Source organism: Alligator sinensis, unplaced genomic scaffold (assembly GCF_000455745.1).
Source record: "Alligator sinensis unplaced genomic scaffold, ASM45574v1 scaffold512_1, whole genome shotgun sequence".
Taxonomy (NCBI): domain Eukaryota; kingdom Metazoa; phylum Chordata; order Crocodylia; family Alligatoridae; genus Alligator; species Alligator sinensis.
In genome coordinates, this window is record NW_005842063.1 from 2,276,988 (window position 1) to 2,300,259 (window position 23,272).

Below are 23,272 nucleotides of genomic sequence, written 5' to 3' on the forward strand. Positions count from 1 at the left end.
GGGGGGCGGGCCCCAGGGGGCGGGCAGCCGAAAGCCATCGCTGATGGCCTTCATGACCTGCCACGGGGAAGGGGTGGTGTGTGAAGGGGGCGAGCGAGCTGGGGAGTGGGGACCATCCCCTATCCCCAGGCAAGCTGGCTGGGTCCTGGGAACATCAGGCTCCCCCTGGGGACATAAAGCCCCCCGATGCTGAGCAAGTAGCTGTGGGTCAGAGCATCCTCCGAAGCGTGGCCCATTTGACCCCCGCAGGCTGTGAAGGCGCTGGGCTCCACAGAGCATGCTGCTCAGGGCCCAGGCGAGCAAGAGATTTGGGCACGGCTCTCCTGCCAGCTCCCCCCGTGCCTGGCCTGGCGGGTGGGCACCGCTCACCTCGTGGTTCGAGAGCTCCCAGTACGGGCGCTCGCCGTAGGACATCACCTCCCACATGACGATGCCGTAGCTCCAGACGTCGCTGGCCGAGGTGAACTTGCGGAAGGAGATGGCCTCGGGGGCTGTCCAGCGGATGGGGATCTTGCCGCCCTGCGGGAGAAGATTGCACTGGTCAAGCATGGTCCCCGTCTCACCCCTGCACTGCCCGGCTGGGGTGGGGGATGGAGGTCCTTGACCCCGGGTTTGGTCCCCGCCAGGTCTGATCACGAGACGGCACCTCCTTGATCTCCGCTTCCAGCTATGCTGGGTCGGAGGAAGGGGTTTCCTCTGGGAGGGATGAACAGCTGCCATGAGCCGTGGGAGCACAGGCAGGGCTGCTCACCGCTGGCTGGGGGCTGAGTGTCACGGGGATCTCCCACCCAGGCTGTGGGGCACATCCCCCGGGAGGCAGGCAGGGCCCTCCAGCAAAGCCCAGGAGCAGCTTAGCTTTGCACACCCCCGGCAGAGGCCCAGGCCCAGTGGGGGAGTCACCATGGGGCAGGTTTGTCCCTGGCAGGAGCTGAGCAAAGCCCTGAGCAGGGCAGGGGAGGGCAGGCAGCGTGCTGGGATGGAGGATCCTGGATGCACAGTGCTCCAGGGCTGGAGGTGAGGATGGCAGGGCCAGGGCAGACAGGTACGTGTCCAGCACCAACACGAGTTGGCCAGGTTTGGGTGGAGGGGGCAGCCTCCGGGAATCCCGGCGCCCAGCAGCACTCACGCTGGTGGTGTAGGTGGCATCGGGGTCGTCCTCCAGGACGCGGGACAGGCCAAAGTCAGACACCTTGCAGACCAGCTGGCTGTTGACGAGGATGTTGCGCGCGGCCAGGTCCCGGTGCACGTAGTTCATGCTGGCCAGGTACTTCATGCCCGCGGCGATGCCTCGCAGCATGCCCACCAGCTGGATCATGCAGAACTCGCCGTCCTTCTCCTGAGGAGAGGCCGTGGTCAGCGCTTCCCTGTCGCCAACCCTCGGTACTTCACCCAATGGGCCACCAATGCTACCTATACAGTGCAGCCAGCTCTGGGGTGGGCTACTGCGGTGGGACTCCTAGCCAAGGACACAGGTGCCAATCCAGGCTCAGAGAGGGCCGGGAGAGCTGAAGTCCTAGATTGGGCTCTGGTGCAAGACCCGCACACAGGAAACCTCCAGGGGCTCAGTTATCATATAGGGGAGAAGTAATGGCTGAGAGACCCTGTGCTAGGCGGTCCGGCTCTCATTCTGGGAAAAAAACTGTGCATTGGACGACAGACGCCTTTCCTTGCCGGCCCCTCAAACCAGGAGGGGCCTGGCAGCTGCCCAGGGACTTTCCATCATTGCCGCTGCTCGTTTGCTTTGCACTCTGCTCTGCTCAGGCTATCCAAGAGGCACGTCGGAGTCGCCCTTCCCCAAACCCCGGGGTGGACAGGATCACGGCCGCCCACACGCTCCCAGCAGGGAGCAAACCCGGCCCTGCCGGCTGGGCCGTGATAATCCCTTCCTTTCTGCGTGTTCAGCGAGGAAGCAGGACACCTACCCGCAGGAACCTGTCCAGGGCTCCGTTCTCCATGTACTCGGTGACGATCATGAAGGGTTTATCTGAGGAGAGACGGGTGGATCTCAGCACGGGCGGGCAGCGCTCTCGCCCCGTAGAGCTAACCCTGCCGCTTTTCCAGCGGAGTCGCTGGCCTCGTGCCCCGGGCGGTGCTTACATTTGGAGACGACGCCTTCCAGGCGGATGATGTTGTGGTGGCAGAACTGGCCCATGATGCTGGCTTCGCTCAGGAAGTCGATGCGCTGCTTCTCCGTGTAGCCCACCTTTAGTGTCTTGATGGCCACCGGCACGTCCTTCTTCCCGTTCTTCAGGGTCCCCTTGTAGACTTCCCCGAACTCACCTGGCAGCGGGAGGGAAGGAAGGGGTGACCCACGCGTGGCTTTGCTTCCCATCCGCCCCCTCTACGTAAGCCAACAACCCTGACTTTGGGCACACATGGAGAGGCAGCCCCGTCCACCCCAGCCCCCGACCGCGGGAGGAGGGGGTGACCTACCTGCCCCGATCACCTTCTGGCGCGTGACGCACGAGGGGTGAATCTCGGTGGTGAATTTCAGCACGGCCTGGTTGGGGTCCTCGTAGGTGTGGGGGTCCACGTACGTCTTCAGGGGCTTCAGCTGGTCTGTGGGGACACGGGGAGTGAGGCTGGAGGCTCGGAAAACCAGGAAAGCGCATCCTATGCGCATCCTAGGACAGCTGCAGCCTGTCCCCAGGTCTGCTCAGCCCAGCACCCTGTCTCCAGGTCTGCTCAGCCCAGCACCCTGTCTCCTGCTTCAGGGAAGGGTCAGGCTGTGGCAAGCTAAGGAGAGAGTCTCTCCGCGGCCAGGGCGGCTCGGGGAGCAGCCGGGCTCTCCGATGCTGGCCGGACCCCGTGCGGCAGGGAGAGGGGCGAGGGAGGAGAGGCGGCAGGCATCCATCCGTGCACAGGCACGGAGCAGGGTTGCAATGAGATGGGGGAGTCGTGCCCTCCTCGCTGCTGCACCCCTCGCTACGGGGCATTCGGGGAAGGGAGCCCCATCCCGCCTCGAGTCCTCACTCACCAGACTTGGAGTAGTAGACGTCGTTTTCCGACTGGCGGGCGCGCAGGTTCCTTTTCCTAAAATAACAATGAGAGAGTTGGATCTGGAGCCTCCAAAGCATCAGGGACTCCCCAGGGAGGTCCTGCCAGGTCCTCCCTCTCCATCCAAGACCCCGAACTGGAGCCACGAGGGGTCCTGTGTGCCCATCTGGGCCCCAGCACCCGAGGAGAGTGCGGCTCTGCTCCTCTGCCAGGCGGGGAGCTCAGCAGCAGCCGGTGGGCACGGATGAGGCATTTCCACCTCCCTCTTACTCACTTCCACCCTGCTGCGAGGTCCGGGTTGCAAAGCCCCGTCCGCCCGCCGTGGAGACGTTATCCCTCCCCGCCGAGAGCCAGCAGAGACCAGCCATCCTGCGGGGAAGGGAACGTGCAGCCGCTGCCTTGTGAAAGGAAAGAGGGAGAGAGGAAAAATACCTTCGGTGAAAGTACAGCACGGCAGCCACCACGAGGGCCAGCAGGAAGACCCCGGAGACAGCACCGCCGACCACGGCCGCCGTGTTCATGCCCTCAGTACCTGCAGGAGGGAGGAGAAGGATTGGGAAGCTGTTGGGGATCGAGCCAACGCTATGAGACTAGACGCAAGCTAGGACCATCACCGTGGCGTGGCTCCGCGGCCGCCTTGGCTTGTCCGGACCCTTCTGTTTCTCTGCCTACATCTCTCGTGCCTCCCACCCACTCGAACAACAGCACCAGGGGCTGTGCCTGCCCCAAACGACTGACACACGGGTGCAGGCGTGATGGGAACCATTGGCCTGGGAAGGAAGCAGGACCCGGGGTCCCACTGCTGACCCGCAGAGGGACTCTGGGAACCCAGACAGGTTTGAAGAGCCAGCACCACCAAAGCAAATGCTCACAACATAAGGATATCTATGTTTTAAACAGCAAGATCAATGACAGAAGGCACCAGAAAAGATATCAAGGACCCAGCAGTATGGAGAAAGGAAATGATTCAAATATATCAAGGACCAAGAGGTACAGAGAAGGGAAATGATTCAAAAGGATAAGATGCACATTCATCTCCAGGTGTAACCAGCCCATCAATATCTGAAAGCAAAGCAATCTTAAAATTTCTAAGTCCTGAAGTCTCTAGCTGGTGGCCAGCCCATTAGGGAAAGGCCCGTTTTACCTTGGTTTCAAAAATAAGTCTCTAAATGGCACTAATGAAGTGCACGTGCAAGGGGGCAAGTCATAGTTTGAGGCCAAAGAGCACAAACTCCGCAGGGGCCCCAGCTTTTACCCTCTATGGCTTGGCCAAAACATAAAAAGCTTGCTAAATTAGGCAAGTAATTGGTGCCGCTCTAATTAATATTCACATGCCTATTCTTATTCCCTACGTAAGCACTGTCTGATTTAAACTTAGCCGTGTCTGTGCTCCATCTACTCGGTGTACTTGAGGCGACTGCGATTTTATTCCCACCCCCGCCCCATTGCACAGCCGGGGACAAGTCACAGCCCTGTTTTATGCCTTGGTTTTCCCATCTGTGAAATGGGCACCACTAATGGGAGGCTCGACGCGCATCCCCCGCACTCACCCCCTGGCAGCGTCTCGAACTCGAAGGTGTCGCTCTCGGTGCTCTGGCCCTCCTGCGTATGGGTCAGGATGTGCACCCTGTACATGGTGCCTGGCGCGAGGTTGGATAGGGTCACGCTGTTTCCTTCGCAGCGTACGACAGAGTAGCCTCTGCTATCCATCTGCAGGAAGGAAGCAGGAGCCCCCCGTCACCTGGAGCTGGCAGCCTCAGGCCCTCTGGCCTCACTTCAGAGCTGGGGATGTCTCCGTTCCCCGCTGCCCTCTCAGCCCAGAGCCTTACGCACCCAGAGCCTGGCCAAGAACAGCAAGGACTCGTGACGTGCATGGACTCATCCCTCCGCGGCTCCCAGCCCTCCAGTGAGCAGAAGCCCCCGAGGAAGCTAATGGTCTCGCTACCTTTTTTCTGTAGGTGACCTCGTATCTCGAGACCCGGCTCGCCTGCCGGGCTGGGACCATCCAGGACAGCGTCAGGCTGGTGGCCGTGTGGCCGTCCAGGTTCACCGACATCACCTTGGGAGGTTCTGGGCAAGGGAGAAGAAGGCTGGGATGAAGCGGGGGCCGAAAGGGGCAAATGCCAGAGACATAGGCATCACAGAGCTGCAACCAGAAACCCACCCCAGTGCCCCTATGGACCTCCCCGCGCCCTTACCCGTCTGGTTGACGCTGATGCTCGCAGTGCCGTAGTTGCGGCTGTTGCTGAAGGACGAGACCCCATTCCTGGCCTCCACGGTGAAGGTGTAGTTCATGTAGGGCTCCAGGTCGCTGACGGTCACGGACGTCCCGGTCAGGCCGTGGGGCGGGTCTGAGTAGCGGATGCTGGAGTCGCAGGGCCGGCACTCCCCAGTCTCGGGCCGGCACTGCTCACACGTGATGGTGTAGGTGACATCTTTGCGGCCCCCCGTGTCGCGGGGTGGGGACCAGCGCAGCTGCACCTTGGCGCCCAGGCCGATGGCGGTGACGCCGTGCGGGGCAGACGGGGGACCTGGGGGTGAAGGGTACTGAGTCACGGTGCCCGGGTCTTTCCACCGCTCCGAGGCAGGGCAGAGCCATCACACGGCTCCAAGGACAGGGAGAAACCAAGTCCTGAGCTTGTGGATTCCTGGCAAAGCCACGGCCAACCCACACACCCCATGGGGAGCATCGGCCAAATCCGTGGTCGCAGTCGTGCCCATCAACACGACCAACACGCGCAGGGAAATGCAGTAACGGGGGTGCTCCCTGCATCAGAGGAACAGTGGAGAAGGGGCAGGACTCTCAATAACTTGATCCTCTGGGGTGTCACCACCCCCGCCTCTCGGTGCCTCAGTTTCCCCGGTGACAATAAGAGGCAGGAAGCCCTTCCCAATCCCCAAGGTCATTGCAGCAACCCTTGCACAAGACTGAAAACTGCCAAGGGCAGTGCTGGCTAGTCCAGGTGAGCAACGGGTGGTTCATACTGGTGGGTACTGGAGGGCAGCTCGTTGTCCCACATGGCCCCGTACTTACGTGAGCAGGGAAAAGAAGGGGGATCCTCGGTGGACCGGAAATAGCCTTCCTCACACGGGCACAAAGTGGAGCCTTTGGGGGAGGGCAGTGTGTGCGGGGGGCACTTGGCACAGGTGCCATCGGAGATGTCCGGTTTGAAGAACCCGGGAGAGCAGGCTGCAGGGGGAGAGAGCGAGGCCGGGATTAGCTCGTCCAACATTGAATGTGCGCTGGCCCGTGCACCAGCCCTTGATCGGCAGCCATGCATTGCACAGCCGTGCTCATGGCTGTCCAGAAAGGACTAGCCCAAGGCTTTGCAATGAACCACCCCACCGGTGCCAAGTGCCCTCCGTCCCGCCTATCTGCACCACCCCGCAGAGTGCAGAAGGTTGTCAGGGATTGCTAAAGGGACACATCTGCTGCATCTCAACAGGGACGAGCTCCTTCCCATCGACGAGGCGCCAGGGTCATATTGCGTTAACCACCTGCTGTCAGGCTGGTACCAGAGCAATCCACTGCAGAGCTGCCCCCAAGGCATCCTAAGCCGGATGCCGGCAGCAGGCCACGCCTGGCTGGGACTTTATTTTTGCAAACTCTGCTAGTTTCTTTTCTTTCCTTGTTCTGAACAAAGAGAGTCGGAGCGGGGGGAAGAGGGGGGAGTCTCGGTCGTGTTCCTTGACACGCGTTTTTTCCACAGGAACCTGCTTTCCGTCTCCGCCAGCCTGGGGGGTCCCTTGCTCCAGCGCTTTGCAGAGGAAGCGGCTTCGGAAGCCAAGCGGCCTGGCTTTTCAGGAAGCCTCGGTGCTTGGGCTCAGCCCAGGGCACTCACATCCCTCCTCTGTGTTACTGGGTCTTTAGGCAAGTACAAAGATCCCGGCCAGGCAGGGAAAAGCTGCTCTCACCCCCAGGAAAGCCTGGGGCAATAGCGGGGGGACTGACAGAGCCCAGCTGTGTGCTTGGCCCCTTCCCCAACAGCCTCTTCAGCCCCCAGCCCTTACATCAGGAAGCTTAATGGCCCAAGACAGGAGTAAATCTCCTCTCCCGATTTGGCTGTACTGGGGAACAATAGGGCAGTAAACCTGTCAGGGCCCCAAGGACGAGCCCTGGTGCCCAGGACATGGCTTCCTTTCTCCGAGGAAGGGGAGAGAGACAGGAGCCTCCCAGGCTTTTGGAGGAGAATGAGCTCTAGTTAAACTGAGATAGACAGACAAGACAGATGTGCAGACAGATGTGCAGATCGATCGACAGACAAATAGATAGCTCTGCAGGCATACAGACAGATGCTGCAGTGTCACCAGCTCTTAACGTTGTACCCAGAGGTTTGCAATGCTTGACCTTTTCCCTCAAAGCTCCAGCTCCCGGAGTCCTGCGATTTCCTGGCAACTTCAGCTTTCCTTTCGAACTACAGTACGCTTCTAGCCGTTGGAGTTGGAAAACAGGATGGCACTGCACCTGACACCACCCTGCAAGCTCCCCAAGCAAGAAGGCAAGCGGGAAAATCCCAAGGGTCATTTTTCTTTTCAAGCCCAAGCTCCTGGAAGGGGCAGGGGGGCTGAGGAGGTAGACAAACAATTTTGGCAGTGCCCGCTGCACAGACAGGGGATTGTACTATAAAGGACGGGTTAGACACAGCCCTAGGGCTTGGAGAGCCTACATGCAAGTCCTTGCTCTCCCACAGCTGTCCTGGCCTCTCCATGTGGGCTCCTCATCTGCACGCTGGGCAGAGCAGCCCTGGCATGAGGACGAAGACACCACATAGCCAGAGGCGCTCAGCTCCTGCCAGGAGAGGCTCCCGGGGATACCTCTGCAAAGCCCGGACACGGAGCAAAGGATGACTTTAGACTTTAAAATATGCAAAATGCAAACCAGGCAGACTCCGTCCTGGCCCACCACCGCACCCTGGGAACTGGAGTTTCCATTGCCAGCACCGCTGCATTGAAGGAGACACCTTTGCCCTCTACGGCTAAGCACGGAAGAGCACACGGCCGGGGTACAGAGGTCGTCAGTGCCCACAGGGCTTTTCCAGGGGGGTGGCATATGCCTTGCAGCAGCGCCCACTGCCCCAATTCGGAGCCCGGGCGCACATGTGCAGACACAAGGGTCTTGCTGAGGGCTATAAGCCCGTGGGGACAGGCGAGCGGCCCAGGGAACAGTGGGCAGAGAGGGGAGGATGGCAGACTCCGGCTGTAGGACCCGAGGCGGGAAGTAGGAATATCTGTGTTTATTCCTGGAGATAAACTCCTTTGTTTCCTTCCCTTCGGGCTCCTTTCCCAGAGGCTGTTGGGCCCCGAGGGCTAGTGGTAGCTGTCCGGGACAGGAGGTCAAGGAAACTCTCCGCACAAAGGGCAAATTCCCATCTCCGCCCCCGTTCCCCTTCCGCAGCGGGAAGCACCTCCATCTGCCCTGGGGGGAGCGGAGGGGCAGCCCTATGGCGTGTGGCAGGGGGTGCATGTGTGTGTATGTGCGTCGAGGGTAGACTTTACCGCACAGGCCTATACCCCAGGGACCAGCGCCCGTATGCAGAGGTGCGGCCCGTCGAAATGCAGGCCCCAGCAAGCAAGAGCCTGCCCGCAGACGAGCAAAGAGAGACTTTGCAGCCACGTGCCCGGGAGGTGCCAGTGTGTTTGCAGCCACTGCCAGGCCCAATTGCCCTATTAAAATCTGAGGGCGATAGGGCACAGGGTTGGCAGGTCTGGTGAGGACTGCCTCCACCCTGTCTGGCGCAGGGAAGAGTGGAAACATGCCCCAAAAGACGAGAAATCCCCCCATCCCGCGCTAGCCAAGGATGGAGGGAAAAGCCGGGCGGCGGTTGGACAAAGGGATGCATCTGCCTGCCTGGTTTACAACCCGCCAGGGTCACTTAGCTTAATGAGACCATTAGCCAGCAGGGTCCCTATCCCCTCCCCCCGTGCACACATGCACAGGCCTGCACACACAAAGCCTCCATTCAGCGGGCACAGAGCGCCTGTGTCTGTCCCGACACCCTGTCAAGGGTCCTGGCAAGCGGACGGTGGGCGCTGGCTCTCCCAGGACGACAGCAGGGTTGGAGTTGGCTGGTGCTTTTGACCCTTCCTGGCCAGGCAGTGAGAATGAGAGGAAGGTGCTGGAGGAAGACAGATGGAGCGTGGCTGACCAGCGCCGGGCAGGGGCACTGCTGGGGAGCGACGTCTGTCCATGCCGGGAGGTTCGGCCCGCAGCTGGCACCGGGGACACCCGGGAAAATGCCAATAGCCGCAAAACTGCAGGGTCTGGGTGGGGAGGGGGCCACATCTTGGCCCTTGGGGGAGCTTCCCCCGTTGCTATCCCTCCCCATCCCGTCACCGGTCACCTGCATGATCCCCTGCAGCGGTACCCTACTGTGCTAGGCGCTGTGCACACACCTGCCCCAAAGAGCTGGCCGTCGATGGCTACAACCGGGGAGCACATGGCGCCGCGCGGGCCAGCAAAAGCAGTGGTCTCGGGGTGCTGCAGGCCTGGGGGCTCTGGGGACGGGCGCGATGGAGAAGGAGGCTGACCAGCCCTTCAGATACGGGCAGCTCCCGACTGACCCACACCTCCCTGGGAGCACAAGGGGGTCCCTCCTGCTATGGCCCGTGCTTGAGACATGCTCCATAGATGCCAGGAGCATGTCTGAAGCATGGGCCATAGCAGGAGGGACGTGCTCCATAGATGCCAGCCCCCCGGGCACCTGGCAGCCCGGGCTGGCCAACCCTTCCCAGCTCCGCCAGCCCCTCACTTCCCAGTGCAGCCAGTTTGTGCCGAGGCAGGAAGCATTACAGCGGGGAGGGGAAAAGACCTCGCTGCGGCTCCGGGGACCATCTCTCCTCCCTGTTCCCGACCATCAGACCCCGAGGGTCCAATCTCAGACTCTCTGCTTAGGCATCCGCATGGCGAGGAGCAGTGTCCTGGTCCTGCCCCAGGGCTGCCCAAACCCCTCCGCACCCAACTCAGAGGCTTGTGCAGGAATTGCAGCCCCCCCAAACCCTCTGACCCCAGTAACTTCCCTCGCCCCCACGGGAGCTCTGGGCAGCCGGCCCAGAGGCTCCAGGACCCGGGGGGGGGGAAGAGGAGGCGATGGAGGGATCGCGTTTCCCCCGCGGCTCTGGAATCCGAGCCCGATCTCCGAGCCGGCCCCTCTCTGGCACGGCTCTCGCACCGCGACTCCTCCGCTTTCTCATCACCTGCCCCGGAGCTGGAGGCACTTGCATGGATGCCGGTGCCGAGATGCTGGGTGGATGGGCACAGCCAGACAGACCTACCTCCGTCCCGGGCTTTTGGCCCAGGGCATCTCTGCCCAGCAGGACAGACGGACCCAGCAGCAGCTCCTGGATTGCAGTAACCCAGCAGCACTGGCCCCTGGCACCCGCAGCCTTGCCTGCGGGATCGGCTGTGCTTTCTCTTGTAGTTATGATGCTAAGAGCCAGCGTTTCCCTTCTGTTTTAGCAGGGTCCTCGGGGACCCGCTCTGCCAGGGACTCCCATGCAGCTGGGCTTCCCCGCACCCCCGGCCAGAGGAAGTGGGCAGCCTTGGGAGGTGGGAGGAGGAAGGGGCTGATGATTCACCCCCCAGGGCTGCTCTGCCGGGCCTCATCTGCCCGCAGGCCCATCTGCCGAGGGGCAGGGAGGGCTGCTCCTCCTGGCTTGTGTTTGCACAGCTCCGAGCACACGGGGCTGGAGCTGGGATGCTGGGGAGGGGGCCTTTGGGCCCAATCCGGCCCATGGATCAGCCCCACATTTGGCACCACCCTGAAGGCTCTTTATCTCCTCTCTAGGGAGCTCCTGGGGGTGGGCCTGAAGGATAATTTGATTTCCCCCGACATTCCTCCTGATCAAACAGAGCCCACGCAGGCCTGCCTGCCTCTGCATCCTATCTGCCCTTGGCATCCTTGCTTTCCTCTCTGCCCCCGGGAAGGCTCCCAGCCCAGAGGAAGTGCCCTTGTTGGCTGTAACGAGGGAGCAAAGAGGCCCTCAGCTAAAGGGACCTGGGCACGGACGTGCCAAGCCCCCACCGCCTCTGCAGGGGCGCAGCCCCCACGAATGGCAGGGGAGGGGGTTGGGCTGGGTCCTTGGACAGGAGGGGTCCTGAGCCCTGCCCTGGGCTCCTCTGGTCCCCAAACCGGGACCCAGCCCCGTGTCCAGGACACAGACGCTCTCCAGAGAGCTGCAAGATGGCAGCGGGACGCCAGCCCCCAACCCCCTTCGTCCTGTTCTGGGCACCAAGCAACCTGGCCAGGAGACGGTGCACTGGGGATGACGGGCACTGGAAACCCAGCAAGGAGCTTGGGGGTGGGGGGGGCAATGCTATTCATGCCCAGGCCGCGGTTTCCCTAAGCGCCCGACAGCACGATCCCCAGTGCCACACGCCCTGCGCCCCATTCTCCTGACGCAAGACCGAGGCCCCGTACCAGCACAACGCTGCCCCTGCCAATGCCCTTCCCTGCTCCTCCCCTCCTAGGCCTGTCCCAGAACTGGGCTGAGACCCCCACACCCATGACCCACAGCAGGTGGCAGGGCTCGGGGGTCACGGAGGCACCGATCCAGCCACGGTTGAAAAGCAAAGCCCCGTGGAGCGGTCGGGGGCAGCCCCGGTGCCCCTCAGGCGCTCCTTTCTCCACGGGGAAAGAATGCGGCTCGGCAGCACGCTCATTCCTCACATAGCTGCCGCGCTCCCCCTGCGCCGCGCACGGCCCTGGGCAGGGGATTCCCACCACGCCGCGCCTGCCTGGGGCTGCTGGAGCGCAGCTCGTCATGGCCCTGCAAAAGGCATCCTGGCCCCTCTGTCCCAAGGGCAGGGATGGTGCCCCTGATGCCACGGGGGGCACGGGCAGGCCAGACGTGGCCTCTTCCCCCTGCACCTTCCCGGCTGCCGGCTCTTATCTCCCAGCCCCCATTCCCCCCCTCTCCCCACACATTCCTCACCACGCATGTAATGAGGGAGTTGCCAGCCCGGCACAGGCATCTGCTCCGTGGCCGCCCCCCCACCGCCCGCCCAACACTGATGACTATTGTTTGAGAGAGATTTATCGTGAAGGCTCAAATCTCAGCTCCAGAGACCCGGGGCACTCCTGGGCTCTCTGCAAGCCAAGGGGCGGATGTGGGGCAGGCTGCAGGGGCTGGGGCAGAGGGTGCTGCTAGTCACCATGGGGCCGGGCAGCTGGAGATCGAGATGGGGGCTCAACACCCAGACAGACAGACCCATCCCATGCACACAGCCCCAAGAGCCCCCCAGCAAACCCCTCCGGGAGCCTTTACCTTTGCAGCTGTTCTCCACCTTCTCGTAGCCGGCCCGGCACTGGCACTGCCCGATGGGCACCAGCCACTCCCCGTCCGAGTTGCAATGCATGAGGGGCTCCTCGCTGGCCACCGCGTCCTCCACGCAGGTGCCCTGCACCTTGGCCAGCGTCTGCGAGTCGGCGCCGGCCATGGTCTCGGGGAAGAAGGCCATGTTCTGGTGCACGTCGGGGCACTTCTTGTAGTAGATGCGGACGGAGACCAGAGCCACGCAGGCCCCGATGTCCTGGAAGGCCAGGTAGAAGCCCTTGCGGGTCAGGGGCCCCACGGAGCGCACCTCGACGTTCAGCTTGACGTTGCGGGTGGTGAAGTCGTCGCGCATGGTGATCTCGTCCGGCGCGATGGTGTCGATCTTCTTGAACTGGCGCTTCTGGAAGTTGGTGCCGTAGTCCACGTCCGACTCGGCGTAGTAGAGGTTGAAGGTCTCCTTGCAGGAGCTGGCGCCGCCGGGGAAGCTGTTGCAGTCACGCACCGTGAAGTTGAGCTCGATGAAGATGCGCTGCGCCTCGCTGCGGTAGATCCAGTTGGTGCGCAGCCAGTTGTCCTGGTCGCCCTCCATCACGTTGCAGACCGAGTAGATGTAGATGGGCGAGTCGTTCATGACGTGCTGCAGCAGGTCCCACTGCCCGGGGCAAACCAGGGGGTTAGATGACCACAGGCCCCACGGCACAGCTCGCTGCTAGGCTTGGACCTGGGGTGAAGCCCACCCAGCTCCGGTCTCCAGCGCTCCCCGGAAAGCCCCGACGTGGGCAACTATGGGACCACTTGGGGAAGTTTCCTCCTGATTTCCATCAGGCTGCTCCAGCCCAATAAAACCCGCATCTGCTCTGCAGGCACTTTCCCAGCACGCCTCCCCGCTGTGCTGCCTCCTCTTGCCGTGCCAAGATTTCCCATGGATCCCCCCACCCCCAGCCCACAAAATCCCTGGCAGACCCTGATGCTGCCCTGGGCTTTTACAGAAGGGGAAACTGAGGCACAGGGCACTTAGAGCCCGATGTTCATAAGGGTCTTGGAGCTGAGGTGTCCGACTCAAGAAGCCAAAGGGGACTCCTGGAGCTGCCAGCCAGCCCCTGCCTGCTCCTGGCGTTATCTCAGTCCAAGGACCTGGGCCAGCCTGGAGGGGCTCAGCCGGGGTCTCTCCGCGAGATGCTGCATCAGGGGTGCGGTGCGGGTCCCTGCATAGCCTGGGGCTGCAGGCGGAGCTGGGCCTGGGGGCATCCAGACTCCACCGTGGAGCATGTAGAGGAGGAAGGAGCCGGCGGGATGAATGTGTCAGCGCGGCCCGGCTGGCAGCGCACACGCTCCAATTAACCTCTTGACATGGCAGGGGCAGGGGAGGGAAGGCAGGAAACCCGCCGGGGGCAGAGGAGAGCAGCAGCCCTCGCTGCAAGCCGGGGAGAGAGGGGAAGGGGTCGCCAGCCTGGGGGTCTGCGCTGCTGAGGACGAGGGCTACTTGATCCCACCCAGAAGCCCCTCGGCCGCACGGCTGCCCTGACCTCTGTCCCCCGAGATCCACCCCCCCATGCACCTTGCGGGGCTGGGGTCTCTCACCTGGGGCCAGCTGTGCACTGCCCTGGGCTGCGAGCTCAGAATCGGGCCCCGTGGGAGTGGGCTGCGTCACTGCAGACTGCAGCATGCGAGGGGTTAAGAGCTTCAGCTGCGGGGGCTGGGATGCACGTCAGGGGCTCAGCTCTGGACCCCGCTGTCCCCCTCCCAGGCTCAGATGCAAAACCCTCCCTCCTTGCGTGCCTCAGTTTCCCCATCTGGGGACAAACCCCCAGCTCTGCTGCTATCCGGAGCTTGGTGCTTATCTTAGCTCCGGCCACTTCCCCTTCCCAGGCAGACGCTGCAGTTACCCTTCTCGAGGTACCCCGGGGCCATACAATGCCCTCTCCAACCTACTGTCCTGCCTGCCCCCACATCCCACCCCCACACATGTTAAGGGACATTAAAGCAACCCAGCTGCACCTCTTCCCACCCTGGGGGGGGCTTTGTGTTGATTTGAGGCCTGCTGCTCCTTAAGCCACCCCCCCTGAAGCCTCAGCTCCAGGACCCCGGGCAGAGGGCCTGGGAGCACAGCACTGCCCGGGACCCTGGAGCCAGAGGGCACAGCATTGCCCAGGCCTGTGATGCCGATGTCTCGCCCCCACGCTGCCCTGGCAGGGCCCGATCCCCATCGAGGACCAACACTGCCTCCCCCCAGACAGAGACGGGGTCTCCTCTTGCTAGGAGGTCGGGGCACAGCGCCAGGCGTGCACACTTACCCCTCTCCCGTAGGGATGGGTCAGCCAGCCCAGCTCCCCTTGGGCTTTGGCAAAATCCAGGAGGACAACTGGAAGAGAGAGAAGGCAATGTGCCGTTAGACCCACCCTGCAGACACCTCGTCCCCACCATGATCCCGAGGGATGCGACACCCCGGTGGGTTGAACCCTTGAACTGGGGGAGCACAGAATCAGGCCCTGGGCGCACAACCGACCCCGCGGGCTAAGAGATCGGATGAAGCCCAGACCAGCCTGCCGCTCTGGGGAACGATGCCTGGCATCTCTGCCCTCCCGAACCCACGTGCCAGCTCCCCAAAGCCACGGGCACTGGGCGGATGCAGCGTTGGACACCGGCAGCGCTTATCTTTATTGGCACCAAGCCCCAGCGTTTGAGAAGCTGAGTAACCGGCGGGGACATGCGCTCTTTATTTAGGAACAGGGCGGCAGCTCCAGGAGGAAAGGATAGAGGAATCAAAGGTCCGGGAGGGAGTTTCCAGCGATAGCCCATCGCTTCCACATCATGTTAGACGCCGGGACCAAACAGTCCACGGTGCGACCTGCTGAGTTACACCAAGGATGAATCTGGCCTCCATCACAAGGGTTATCAGCCTTCGTGCTTCAGGGCATCAGCTTGTGCAGGGGCAGGAAGGAACGGCTTCCCCAGCTGAGCACGAGAGGGACCGATGCCGTTCCCCGCGGCCTTGGGATACCAGGCAGGATGCTCTGCGCCAGGGCAGCAGCTCCCGTGTTAGCAGCCGCCCGTGCAAACCTCCCCGTTGCAAACGCCCCTGCCCGCCCCGAGCACGCCCTGCCAGCAGGATTTCGGCCTTCACGGCTCCCGTTCTCCAGGGTTTTTCCCCCCCACACTGTGTGAGAACGAGCTGCGGTGTCGCGGGGACAAAATCTCTTCCAGACGCCGGTTTGGAGGCCCGGGCTGCTTGCAGCTGCCAAGGCTGAGAACCGCTCATTAAAGTCGCGCTGCAGCTTGGAAAAAACAACCCTCCTGCCTTCAGAGGAGCCGTGTCTCTGCTGCCCGGGAGCTCCCACTCGGGCTGGGCGAGGAGCCCCGGGACATGCTGTCCCCCACGGTTTAAACGGCCCCGATTCTGCTGTCACCGACTCCGAGCGCCTCTTTGCAAGCCCCTGGGTCTGTGCTTGGCTTGGCGAGACCTGTGGGGAGCATGAGCAATGGAGGCCTGAAGCCCACTGGGTCCCTCTGCTGCGACCGCTGCCCTCTACACCCCCAGGTTTCTACCCCCCAGCTGATCTGCAGTGGATTTAGCCCCGTGGCCTCTATGGGAAGTCAAGCAGGGTCATGAAACCCACAAGGAGCGGGGAAACTGAGGCACAGGGGGATTAAGTGACTCGCCAGAGGCCGCGCAGGAAGGCTGTGGCAGAGCTGGGAGTTGAACCCAGGTGTCCGGAGCTGCGGTGACAGGACCGGGCCAGTTGGCTGCCGCACGTCAAAAGTGCAGCTGTGCCCAAGCAAAGGTCACGAGGAGGGAGACCAGAGACCACGCGGAGGGGGAGAGCCGGCGGGCAGAGTCCCCAGCCCCCCCGGGAGCACCGCTGGCCTAGAGGGGCCTGGGATGGGAGCTGGGGGGCAAAGTCCCCGGTCCTGTCCCTGGAGCTCAGGCATGTCCACGCATGCCCGGCTAAGACCGGCCGGTCCCAGCAGCGAGCAAGCGGAGGCCGGATGCTACCGAGGGATCCGCCGGGCTCGGAAAGAGGAAGGAAAGCACAGGGGGAAACACAGCCGGATGGAGCCCGAAATCAAAGGGCCGGCTGCCGAGGTCGGAGTGGAAGTGCTTACCGGCTCCTGGACCCAGCCTGCCAAGCGCCCCCGAATCAGCCCTGCAGGAACGTGCTCTGGGAGGGGTGGTGGGCAGGCGGGCGGCATAGCAGCTCCAGACCCCTGCGCTCAGGCCTGTGATCCCGCGGCCCCAGCCCACCCCCCCGAAGAGCCCCCAGGTCTGGAGTGTCCGCCCAGGGTCCCTGGGGCCAGGCTGGTGCGTGGGGGATCGGGGAACAGGAGGCAGCTCTAGGCCCCAGAGCTGGCTCCGGCTGCAGGCCGAGAACGAGCAAACTCGTGACGAGGCAGCAGATGCAGCCAGGGACACGGGTCCTGGCGTTGCACTAAGGGCCGGTCTGAATGCACCCCCTGCCGCAGTGTGGCTCACTGATCCCCAGCCCACGGGAGTGGCAAGAAGAGACCGCTCTCCCCCGCGTGGCACAGCCCGGGCCGTGCAGCACGGAGCCGAGTGCGAGGGCGCGCTGCGAGGGCATTGGACCCATCCTGCTGCTGACGGGTGAGGCTGGGGGCAGTCGGTCCCGGAGGGGAGGCTGTGCTGTGGGTAAGAGCCGCGGGATTAGTCTCGGTCTTCCCCAGACGCAGGGGAGCTCGACAGGGAGACCTCGCCGCGGCTCCAGCCCGTGCCCCTGGGACTCGCCGCACGGGATCCCCCTCCCGCCTGGCGGCAGACAGCCCTGGCTACACGGCGAGCCCCGTCCGAGCCAGTCGTGCCCCGTGCTGAGGAGGGAAGCTGTTGGTTTTGTGCAGCGGGGATTTCATTCAGGCCTTTCATTTCCTGCCTCCGGCCGACTCTGCCAGTGCCGAAATGTCTCTGCCACCTCCCGGCTCAGGCGATCCCGGCTGGTTTATTTACACTCCAAGGTGGGCTCATCTGGTTTCCATCCCCGGCAATGCAGGGCGCTAGGCGGAAACCGGCACCATTTCCTCCGCAACCTTAACCCATTTCTTTCCCTTTGACTATTCCCCACCCTTCCCCTGGCACTGTGCTACCCCTAGTCCAAGCCTCCCAGAGCTACATGCCCCAATTTCATTGCAGGTGATGGGAAGATCACAGACCCATTTTACTGCTGGGGAAACTGAGGCACAGAGCGGAGGAGTGACTCGCACATAGCACATGCTCCAAGCAAAAGCCCTGCTGAATCCGGGCCGGGGCAGGCAAACTCTCACGATGCCCCGTGCTTGCTCCCCCGGATACTGCTCCTACCCCGGCCCCACGCCCGAGGGTGGTATGATATCCTCGCGTGACGTCACCTCGCCCGCAGCCGCCTTATCACCGAGCCGCCCCTGCAGAGTTTTATTTGCAAGCTGCCTCTTATAAGCTGGGAAAGAAACCAGCCCCGGCCACGGCCCGTCCCGGCATTAGCCGTGTCATGCAGACAAAGCTTTCATGGGCCGGGAGAAATGCCTTCCCGCCCCCCCCGCCATTTTCATCTTTCTTTTTTCTCCCCCTTGCTTTGCAGGGCATGATTTAATCTCTTGTCATCGGACACGCACGGAGCCTAAGCAAACACAGGAAAAGGATCCTTTGAGACGGCAAGTGATTTATTTGCCCAAGACCACAAAGGCTGGCAAAAAAGAAACCCGTGAGCACGGCTCCAAGGCAGGCAGCTGCCTACCACAGCCAGGGCTGCGGGGCTAAACACCTGTCTACACAACAGCTCCTGCCACGGCTGAATGGCCACCACTTCATGCCAGGCCCCACATGGGACACGGAGCAGAGCTGGGATTCGAAATCGGGTTCTCAGCCCAACCAAGAGGCCACTTCACCCAGCCACCCTATGCATTTCTATAAGGTGCCACCCTGCCCTGCCTTCTCCCAGCATCAGCTGGCACGCCTCTGCTCCCGGCTTTGCACAGCCGGCGATGTTCTGCTTTACCGACAGGTGGGGAATCGCCCGATTGCTCCCCTCACCTAGGACATCGGTACGTGCCTCTCGTGGGAGCAGACCGTAAAGTGTCAGGATCCATCAGGCAGATCAGAGACGAGAACTTTACGCTCGAACAAGCGTCTGAGATTATAGCCCAAGGACGCGTTCAAAGCGTGGCTTTCTAAAGCAGCCGATTTAGCTCCGTTGCGGCATTAAAAAAAAAAAGTATAAAAATAGACCCGGGGAGTTTACCGAATTAAAATCCCTCCCCAAAGTCTGCAGCAACTTTAATTTGAAACTGCAATTTGGCAAGAGATGAGACACCAATTACGCTGGCACTTGGAAAATAACAAACACAGCACTCGTCTTAACAAACTACCGCGGCTTTAATCCGAGCGCGGGAGCAGCCCGGAGAAGCTGCTGTAGTAATGCCTGGGGTCTGTTTCTTTTTTTAAGAACGGTGCAATAGTCAGAAAACTGCTGCTAGTTGTGAAGCACCGGCTTTCCCCCACCACACCTTTTTAGGTGCCCGACAGAAGGAGGCAAGTCCTAGGCACCCAAAAGAGCATTGCTCCAAAATGCGAGCGCCCAAAATTAACAGCTGCAGTTAATTCATTTTTTGCCTTAAATAACTATTTGCTTTATTGACTCTTCTGCCTCTTACTGAGCAATTACAGCCCAGCCAGCCAGGCATGCCCATTATTCCAGTGTCTTCTGCGTCCAAGCCACACTTGGTATGGGTTTTATTTTTTAAACTCTTCCAGCATCCAGAATAGCCCTGGGCTCGGCCTGGGACAATACCTCAGGTTTGGATGTCTCTTTTTTTGTTGTTGGAGACATACAGAAGGAATCCAATTAGAACCGGCAGCTCCTTTTCTAATGGTTACTTTGGATGACATGAGTCCACACTAGGCTCTTCCATCCAAGTCGACTCTGGGAGCATTTCAGTCTAGATGGGCGTTTTATCCACGCGGTCTCTCTCATCACTGCAGGGCAGGCTCCGGGGCTGAGCCCATCCTAGGTTGAAGGGGGAAAGTACGGACCCCAATCTGGATCTGCATGGCGCAGCTCTGCCCGCAGGCATTTCGAAGCACCCTGCTTTAATCTCTCTCTGGGCGTCATCCAAAACTCGGGAATTAATGGGAGTTTTCCCACTGCCTGGATCAATTACTGATCCCTGCAAGCTTGTCTGCAAACAGTTTTTTAAAACCGATTTGAGCGTCGAGATTTAGCAATAGAGCTAGTTAAATCTGTACACACGCACGCACGCACACAGGACGACTGCAACAGGACGGTGCTTCTGGGGGTGCAATGCACTCTTTTTACAGAAATGGGCATAACAGCACCCTTAAACCGGGAGCAGGGAGCACCAAGGCACAAAGCCACAAGGTCGGACCCTTAAACTATTCCAAAATGTTCCTCGATATTTTCAGGGCACAATCCACTCCTGCTTTTAACTCCTGTCCCCTGTGCGGATGCACACTCCCAAAATGCCTAGACCTAAACTCTGGAGTCCAGATCTGGAGCCAGACCTCCGAGCATGGCCCTACACGGGGAACCCGGTCCCGCTCCGTTCTGCAACAGGGGAGCAACTTCCCCGCCGACCAAAAACTCAGCACCAGTGGTGGTCAACCCTGTCCGGGGACAATCCCCGGGGCCAACGCCAGGTTGACTCTGGGGGAGAGAAGAGCAGCAGCAACCCCACACGCCCATTATGTGCCTCTTTGGAGGAGACAAACAACAGATCCTTTCCCCGCCGCTTCACACTTCTACGCCGGGGTTTGCACAGGATACGAAGGGGAATCTGGTGGGAACCCCCTGCTGATCACACTCCTGGGCGTGAAAAAACACCTCACCCACCTCCCAGCTGCTTGCTCAACCTCCCTGCCCCTCGGGCGCAGCCCTGCCAGTGGACTCATCCTGCACCCCAGCCCCAGCTGGGGTGATCTGGGCAGTTGAGCAATCCCCGTGACACTCCTTGAACTTCCCCACAAGTTACCTGCCCCTGACTCAGCCAGCTGGGGTGGATTTGTGCAAGGGCCACTTCCTCAGCAATGAGCCAGGAGACCGAGCCGATTCCAGTAACAGGGAAGTTTTCCGCCTTTCCTGACACATTCACGTTTAGGATGAGGAAACCCATTCACCTGCAGCAGGGCTCCAGCTCAGCACTGGCTCCCTTACACCGCCATCTGCTTTGCACGCACCCTGGCTGCTCGGATCCTGCCTCCTGGCAACTTTCTCCTCCCAAACCACGCACCCAGCCTGGCCTCCCTTGCTCTTCTGGCCCCGAGCATTTTTGATCCAAATCAATAGCACACAAGAAAGACACGCGGGCGAGAGCCTGGTTGGGGGCACTCTGTGGGTACCCCCCCACCCCATCCCACCTCAAAGACTTTCCAACTTTGCATTTTTCCTAATGGAAACTCTGGATTGGGGTGGGGGAAACCCATCCGGCTTCCAGTGGGACAGCAAAACCCTGCCTCCAATGGGGCAGCGGACTGGGCCCACATCCGGGGGGGCAAATACCCCCTTGGCTGGCAAAGGACCTGGCTCTGTGGCCCCTCATGCCCCGAGTCCGGGTGCGGGCACCCCAGGGACAGGTGGCGGGGGTGTTTTCCCAGCAAAGAAGGGGGCAGCAGGGTCTGGGGCTGCGGGGAGGGGGTCTGGGGTGCCACCTCCCAGCCAAGGGCATGGAAAGGCAAGGCGGGGTGCCCCTTTCCTTACCTTCCTTGGCCTGGGCGCTGAGCAGGGTGCTGGAGAGGAGCAGGAGGGAGAAGAGCAGGGGTCCTGGCCCCTGCCTGCGCTGCATCTCGCCCATGCCGTGTCCCTGCTGCCCTGAACTTCTTAATGGGAGTTTGTGGGAAACTTCGCTCCTGTTCATTCATGCCCCCGCTGATGTCACCCAGGCCACTCCCTGAGGAATGCCTGGGCCTGGCCCTTAAAGAGACAGCACTCCCGCATACGCATGCGGGGGTGAGGGGCAGGTGGGATCCCTGCTGCAGCTTTGATCTTTGATGGATGCCCCGTCTCGGGGCTGTCCTGCTGGCAGCAGGGGGGCAAAGCTGGCAGTCCAGCTGGAAACCAGCAGGACATATTTGGGAGGGAGGGGGAGAGGGGGGTTGGGACAGTCACCCAAACACATCCCCTCACCCCACAGCTAGCAATAGACCCCTCGCCCCGAAACGTACCCCCGTCCCGTCACCTGGAAAGATACCCCTCGACTTGCACCCAGAAATATACCTTCACCCAGAAGTGTGTCCTGCCTCCTTGCCCAGATATACACCCCTGCCCTGTCACCCAGAAATGTCCCTTCACCCAGAAATCTCCCCCTCGCCCAGACATGTGCCCTCCATCCCACCCCGACCCGGTTCGGTGCAAAGCAGGCGGCTTGGGGAAAGAAAACCTCGTTCCAACAGCCTGGCCCATGAGCAGCCGTCCAGCCTCCCTCCCTGTCACCGGCGCTGAGCCGCCTACACCCTCTTTCCCCCCCTTGGCCGCAGCGACTATGTCTTTAAATGCCTCTGCCTGCTTCGAGCAAGCGGGGAAGGTTAGATAATTTATTCTTTAAATGCCACCCGTGGACATTGCCCCTAGCAAGCATGTGCTTTTTGCAAACTCATTCCCTGGGGTGAAATTTTCCGCCCATCCGGTGCAAAGGTCTAAGTCTGGTGGTGGGGGCTGAGCACATGACTCGCTGGCTGGCGGGGGGGCTTTTGAGACATTAGCCCTGCACACCCTGCTCTGAACAACCTGCTCCATGCCAACAGCTGCAAAATATACCCCCGTCCCATCACCCAGAAAGATACCCCTCGACCCTCACCCAGAAATATATCCCTGCCCCGTCACCCAGAAATGTGTGCAAACCAGGAGGCGATCAGGGCAACGGTGCAGGCGAGAGAAGGATTTGGGCAGGGCTCTGTGGTCCCGGCCAGGCACTGGGCAGACCCCCCTCATGCCAGCGAGAGGGGATTGAAGAGATCTCGGTGCCACATACAGAGGCTGGAGCTGATCCTGCGTTGGCGGGGTTACACCGTGCTGTTATATGGGCTAAAGGGGAATTTATACCGATTTAGACCCAGAGCCCAGCAATAATCCTGTTATCAGTGCAGCTATGTGCAGGCCTCCAGTGCCCCTTTGCAGAACAGACATCACCCCCCACCCTGCGTAAAACAGCCTCGTGGGTTTGCTTTTCCACACCCAGCAGCTCCGCTGGCGGCAAGCCTCAGAAGCAACAATTGCAGCCAGCCCCATGGGGCAAAGGATCTCGCTCTTCCCCGGCGCAAGGGAAGGCCCCAAGGTGCCACATGCCATTCCCGGCCCACAAAGCGCTGGTAAAACCCCAACCCTGGGCTGGTGTTTACACTGGTGGGAAGTGAAGTGTGGTGGCAACAAACCCTGGCAAGGTGCGAACAAGGATAAAGCTCGAGTGTAATCCCTTCCCCAGCTCGGCATGCCTGCGGGGGGACTGCCGTAAGCTCCCGTCTGCTCCCAGGACTGAGTCGTGCCAGGTGGGGGATATTGTACACGTGGAAAATGCCCAGTCCTGGGACCTTTCTGATGCCCGGATCCTGCCACTTGTTACCGGCAGGCGTGGGCCTGGGGAAGGGGCGAGTTGCGGGGAGGCTGGGACCTGCCTGCAATGCAGCACTGGGCAGGACCGGGGTCCAGGCAGCTTCCCAAGAGCCCCCTGTGCATTCAGGGCTGGGACCCTAAATGAATCACTGACAGAAGTCGGTCATTAAGCTAAGCCTGTGACTGCTAATCTACACAGCCTCCTTTTTTTTCCTCCCCCCGGCCCTCGCCTCCTCCAGCTGCTCTGGGAACGTCACCTGTCACCGTTCATCCATCCTAACCGGTGAGCTCTCCCTCCAGGCGATGCTGCTGGGCTGGTTGTTGGTACAGCACAGACACTGCTCTGCCTTCACATCCCATTTGCAGCCACATGAGATCAGAGTTATTTGGAGGAGACAAGCCTGCAGGAAAAATCAAGGGTTTCTTTTAGGGATTTTCACCAAATGACTTGATTTTCA

General features: G+C 61.2%; 1 protein-coding gene across 1 annotated transcript in view; it reads right to left on the reverse strand.

Moving 5' to 3' along the window:
- Positions 1–21,123, reverse strand: part of EPHA2 (EPH receptor A2) — a 24,559-nt gene extending 3,436 nt beyond the window's left edge. Inside the window, exons 1-14 of the mRNA XM_014519751.2 lie at positions 20,967–21,123; positions 14,565–14,632; positions 12,262–12,922; positions 6,032–6,187; positions 5,196–5,528; positions 4,943–5,067; positions 4,548–4,707; positions 3,430–3,529; positions 2,978–3,033; positions 2,434–2,559; positions 2,098–2,280; positions 1,923–1,984; positions 1,127–1,336; positions 370–519 (exon numbers count right to left, since the gene is read on the reverse strand). Of these exons, the coding sequence (XP_014375237.2) occupies positions 370–519; positions 1,127–1,336; positions 1,923–1,984; positions 2,098–2,280; positions 2,434–2,559; positions 2,978–3,033; positions 3,430–3,529; positions 4,548–4,707; positions 4,943–5,067; positions 5,196–5,528; positions 6,032–6,187; positions 12,262–12,922; positions 14,565–14,632; positions 20,967–21,123 (2,547 nt within the window). The remainder of the gene's footprint in view (positions 1–369; positions 520–1,126; positions 1,337–1,922; positions 1,985–2,097; positions 2,281–2,433; positions 2,560–2,977; positions 3,034–3,429; positions 3,530–4,547; positions 4,708–4,942; positions 5,068–5,195; positions 5,529–6,031; positions 6,188–12,261; positions 12,923–14,564; positions 14,633–20,966) is intronic.
- Between the last annotated feature and the right edge of the window lie 2,149 nt (positions 21,124–23,272).